Source organism: Eucyclogobius newberryi, unplaced genomic scaffold (genome assembly GCF_026437365.1).
Source record: "Eucyclogobius newberryi isolate DKJ021-1_F unplaced genomic scaffold, fEucNew1.0.hap1 SCAF_49, whole genome shotgun sequence".
NCBI classification, from domain to species: Eukaryota; Metazoa; Chordata; class Actinopteri; order Gobiiformes; family Gobiidae; genus Eucyclogobius; species Eucyclogobius newberryi.
In genome coordinates this window covers 104,001-110,000 of record NW_027316156.1, presented here as the reverse complement: position 1 = coordinate 110,000, position 6,000 = coordinate 104,001, and the positions used below count along the sequence as shown (strand labels likewise).

Here is a 6,000-nt window from a genome sequence, read left to right as displayed (position 1 = left end):
TGGTGTTGTTCTGGCTTTAGTCCTGGTGTAATCCTGGCGTAGTCCTGGTGTAGTCTTGGTGTAGTCCGTGTGTAGTCCTGGTGTAGTCCTGGTGTAGTCCTGGTGTAGTCCTGGTGTAGTCCTTGCTCTAGTCCTGGTGTAGTCCCAGTGTAGTCTTGGGGTAGTCTTGGTGTAGTCCTGGTGTAGTCCTGGAGTAGTCCTGGTGTAGTCCTGGTGTAGTCCTGGTGTAGTCCTGGTGTAGTCCTGGAGTAGTCCTGGTGTAGTCCTGGTGTAGTCCTGGTGTAGTCCTGGAGTAGTCCTGGTGTAGTCCTGGTGTAGTCCTGGTGTAGTCCTAGTGTAGTCTTGGGGTAGTCTTGGTGTAGTCCTGGTGTAGTCCTGGTGTAGTCCTGGAGTAGTCCTGGTGTAGTCCTGGTGTAGTCCTGGTGTAGTCCTGGTGTAGTCCTGGAGTAGTCCTGGTGTAGTCCTGGTGTAGTCCTGGTGTAGTCCTAGTGTAGTCTTGGGGTAGTCTTGGTGTAGTCCTGGTGTAGTCCTGGTGTAGTCCTGGAGTAGTCCTGGAGTAGTGTTTCCTTGTTCCTTGTATCCTTTTCTACCACCTAATTTCCTTTCCTACCTCCTCAGGGGTGCAAACAGTGGCTCCAGGTGCATCTTGGGAAGTGTAGTCCGTCTCTGCGTCGCCGGCGACATCGTTGATTTCTCGAGCCAAAATCGCCAAGTCTTTTGCCAAATCTTGACTCAGTCTGACGACCAACAAAGTCCCGTTAGACCAGGTCTGAACTGGCTCTAAAACAAGTCTAAACTGGGTCTAAAACGGGTCTAAAATGGGTCTAAAACGGGTCTAAAACGGGTCTAAAACGGGTCTAAAACCTGTCTAAACTGGGTCTAAAACGGGTCTAAAATGGGTCTAAAACGGGTCTAAAACGGGTCTAAAACGGGTCTAAAACCTGTCTAAACTGGGTCTAAAACGGGTCTAAAACGGGTCTAAAACGGGTCTAAAACGGGTCTAAAACGGGTCTAAAACCTGTCTAAACTGGGTCTAAAAAGGGTCTAAACTGGGTCTAAAATGGGTCTAAACTGGCTCTAAAACAAGTCTGAACTGGGTCTAAAACCGGTCTAAAACAGTCTAAACTGGGTCTAAAACGGGTCTAAAACAGGTCTAAACTGGGTCTAAAACTGGGTCTAAAACTGGGTCTAAAAAGGGTCTAAAGTGGGTTTAAAACTTGTCTAAACTGGGTCTAAAAAGCGTCTAAACTGGGTCTAAAACAGGTGTAAAACAGGTCTAAACTCGGTCTAAAACTTGTCTAAACTGGGTCTAAACTGGGTCTAAACTGGGTCTAAAATGGGTCTAAACTGGGTCTAAAAAAGGTCTAAAACAGGTCTAAACTGGGTCTAAAACTGGGTCTAAAACAGGTCTAAACTGGGTCTAAAACTGGGTCTAAAAAGGGTCTAAAATGGGTCTAAACTGGGTCTAAAAAAGGTCTAAAACAGGTCTAAACTGGGTCTAAAACAGGTCTAAACTGGGTCTAAAACTGGGTCTAAAAAGGGTCTAAAGTGGGTTTAAAACAGGTCTAAACTGGGTCTAAAACGGGTCTAAACTGGGTCTAAAATGGGTCTAAACTGGGTCTAAAAAGCGTCTAAACTGGGTCTAAAAAGCGTCTAAAATGGGTCCAAAAAGCGTCTAAACTGGGTCTAAAATGGGTCTAAACTGGGTCTAAAAAGCGTCAAAACTGGGTCTAAAATGGGTCTAAACTGGGTCTAAAAAAGGTCTAAAACAGGTCTAAACTGGGTCTAAAACTGGGTCTAAAACAGGTCTAAACTGGGTCTAAAACTGGGTCTAAAAAGGGTCTAAAATGGGTCTAAACTGGGTCTAAAAAAGGTCTAAAACAGGTCTAAACTGGGTCTAAAACAGGTCTAAACTGGGTCTAAAACTGGGTCTAAAAAGGGTCTAAAGTGGGTTTAAAACAGGTCTAAACTGGGTCTAAAACGGGTCTAAACTGGGTCTAAAATGGGTCTAAACTGGGTCTAAAAAGCGTCTAAACTGGGTCTAAAAAGCGTCTAAAATGGGTCCAAAAAGCGTCTAAACTGGGTCTAAAATGGGTCTAAACTGGGTCTAAAAAGCGTCAAAACTGGGTCTAAAATGGGTCTGAACTGGGTCTAAAACAGGTCTAAAGCACATACTTGGCGATCTCTGCGCTGTGATTGGTCCAGGTCTGGTAAGGGTCGTCCTCTGATTGGATGGGGGCAATGGAGGGGGCGGGGTCTTCCTCCTCTGATGAAGATGAGGCTTTGAGTCGTCGAGCTGCAGAAGATTCAACACAAACTGAAAATAAGATTCAATTAAATCTAATTTACCCAAAAATGAAATAATACATGAAATTCCTTTTGAAATGTTTGACATTTAAATCTGTTTCCACTTTGTGTTTGACATGTGAACGACCTGAAGCAGACCACGTCAGGCCTAAAGGGCTTCTGCTCTCAAACCAGTGGAATTAGGCTTGAAAAAGTGAATTTGAACAAACAAAACAAAGCGAATCATAAAGACAATGAAATGGAAAAAACTGCAAAACAAACAAATAAGTCAAATGAAAAGAACAAAAGTTTGTAAATGTGGAAGTGTCACTCAGGATTCTGACCGGAGTCGGACTTGGACCCATTGGTTCTGGTTCTGGACCTGGTTCTGGTCTGGCTCGGTTTGGCTCCGCCCCCTTTGTCTCCGACTGATGACTTCCTGTTCAGCTCTGCATTCCGATTGGCCGAAGAGCGAGCTGCAAAAACACACAACGTCCAATCACAAGCCAGATCCAACCAGACCTCAAACCCAGTTCTGTTCAGGACGTCCCATTGGCTGAGAGCGGTCAGAGCGGTCATGGCGGTCAGAGCGGTCATGGCGGTATGAGTGGTCGGAGCGGTCATGGCGGTCAGAGCAGTCGGAGCGGTCATGGCGGTCAGAGCGGTCAGAGCGGTCGGAGCGGTCAGAGCGGTCGGAGCGGTCAGCGCGTCCACTTCACGTACAAACACGTGATGTATGTAATGCTCCATCGCTCCAATTCACTATATATCATTATATTTCATTATATTTCATTGTATTTCATTATATTTCATTATATTTCATTGTATTTCATTGTATTTTATTATATTTCATTACATTTCATTATATTTCATTATATTTCATTGTATTTCAATGTATTTCATTATATTTCATTGTATTTCATTGTATTTCATTGTATTTCATTGTTTTTCATTATATTTCATTGTATTTCATTGTATTTCATTGTATTTCATTATATTTCATTATATTTCATTGTATTTCATTGTATTTTATTATATTTCATTGTATTTCATTGTATTTCATTATATTTCATTATATTTCATTGTATTTCATTGTTTTTCATTATATTCCATTGTATTTCATTGTATTTCATTGTATTTCATTATTTTTAATTATATTTCATTGTATTTCATTGTATTTCATTGTACTTCATTATATATTTCATTATATTTCATTGTAATTCATTGTATTTCATTGTATTTCATTATATTTCATTATATTTCATTGTATTTCATTGTATTTCATTGTATTTTATTATATTTCATTATATTTCCTTGTATTTCATTGTATTTCATTGTATTTTATTATATTTCATTGTATTTCATTGTATTTCATTGTATTTCATTATATTTCATTATATTTCATTGTATTTCATTGTATTTCATTGTATTTTATTATATTTCATTATATTTCCTTGTATTTCATTGTATTTCATTGTATTTTATTATATTTTATTATATTTCATTGTATTTCATTGTATTTCATTATATTTCATTGTATTTCATTGTATTTCATTGTTTTTCATTATATATTTCATTATATATTTCATTATATTTCATTGTATTTCATTGTATTTCATTATATTTCATTGTATTTCATTGTATTTCATTATTTTTCATTATATTTCATTGTATTTCATTGTATTTCATTATATTTCATTGTACTTCATTATATATTTCATTATATTTCATTATATTTCTTTGTATTTCATTGTATTTCATTGTTTTTCATTGTTTTTCATTGTTTTTCGTTGTTTCTCATTGTATTTCATTGTATTTCATTATATATTTCATTATATTTCATTGTATTTCATTGTATTTTATTATATTTCATTGTATTTCATTATATTTCATTATATTTCATTGTATTTCATTGTATTTCATTGTATTTCATTGTATTTCATTGTATTTTATTATATTTCATTGTATTTCATTATATTTCATTATATTTCATCGTATTTCATTGTATTTCATTGTATTTCATTATTTTTCATTATATTTCATTGTATTTCATTGTATTTCATTGTATTTCAATGTATTTCATTATATTTCATTGTATTTCATTGTATTTCATTGTTTTTCATTATATTTCATTGTATTTCATTGTATTTCATTGTATTTAATTGTATTTCATTGTATTTCATTATATTTCATTGTATTTCCTGCGTTGTATCAATGAAATTTCCCCATGTGTGGACAATAAAGGAATATCTTATCTTATCTTATCTTATTTCATTGTATTTCATTGTATTTCATTGTATTTCATTGTAGTTCATTATTTTTCATTGTATTTCATTATATTTCATTATATTTCATTGTATTTCATTGTATTTCATTATATTACATTGTACTTCATTATATATTTCATTATATTTTATTATATTTCATTATATTTCATTGTATTTCATTATATTTCATTATTTTTCATTATATTTCATTGTATTTCATTGTATTTAATTGTATTTCATTGTACTTCATTATATATTTCATTATATTTCATTATATTTCATTATATTTCATTGTAATTCATTATATTTCATTGTATTTCATTATATTTCATTATATATTTCATTATATTTCATTGTATTTCATTGTATTTCATTATATTTCATTGTATTTCATTATATTTCATTATATTTCATTGTATTTCATTATATATTTCATTATATTTCATTGTATTTCATTGTATTTCATTGTATTTTATTATATTTCATTATATTTCATTGTATTTCATTGTATTTCATTGTATTTTATTATATTTTATTATATTTCATTGTATTTCATTGTATTTCATTGTATTTCATTATATATTTCATTGTATTTCATTGTATTTCATTATATTTCATTATATTTCATTGTATTTCATTGTTTTTCATTGTATTTCATTGTATTTCATTGTATTTCATTATATATTTCATTATATTTCATTATATTTCATTGTATTTCATTGTATTTTATTATATTTCATTGTATTTCATTGTATTTCATTATATTTCATTATATTTCATTGTATTTCATTGTATTTCATTGTATTTCATTATTTTTCATTATATTTCATTGTATTTCATTGTATTTTATTATATTTCATTGTTTTTCATTGTATTTCATTGTATTTCATTGTATTTCATTATTTTTCATTATATTTCATTGTATTTCATTGTATTTCAATGTATTTCAATGTATTTCATTGTATTTCATTGTATTTCATTGTTTTTCATTGTTTTTCATTGTATTTCATTGTATTTCATTATATATTTCATTATATTTCATTATATTTCATTGTATTTTATTATATTTCATTGTATTTCATTGTATTTCATTGTATTTCATTATATTTCATTATATATTTCATTATATTTCATTATATTTCATTGTATTTCATTGTTTTTCGTTGTTTTTCGTTGTTTTTCATTGTATTTCATTGTATTTCATTATATATTTCATTATATTTCATTATATTTCATTGTATTTCATTGTATTTCATTGTATTTCATTATATTTCATTGTATTTCATTGTTTTTCATTGTTTTTCATTGTATTTCATTGTATTTCATTATATATTTCATTATATTTCATTATATTTCATTGTATTTTATTATATTTCATTGTATTTCATTGTATTTCATTGTATTTCATTATATTTCATTATATTTCATTGTATTTCATTGTATTTCA

General features: G+C 31.2%; 1 protein-coding gene across 1 annotated transcript in view; it reads right to left on the bottom strand.

Moving 5' to 3' along the window:
* The window catches only part of LOC140380582 (centrosomal protein of 170 kDa protein B-like), a 60,847-nt gene that overhangs the window by 3,584 nt on the left and 51,263 nt on the right, over positions 1-6,000 (bottom strand). Inside the window, exons 20-22 of the mRNA XM_072464449.1 lie at positions 2,631-2,762; positions 2,176-2,296; positions 611-737 (exon numbers count right to left, since the gene is read on the bottom strand). Coding sequence (XP_072320550.1) covers positions 611-737; positions 2,176-2,296; positions 2,631-2,762 — 380 coding nt within the window. The remainder of the gene's footprint in view (positions 1-610; positions 738-2,175; positions 2,297-2,630; positions 2,763-6,000) is intronic.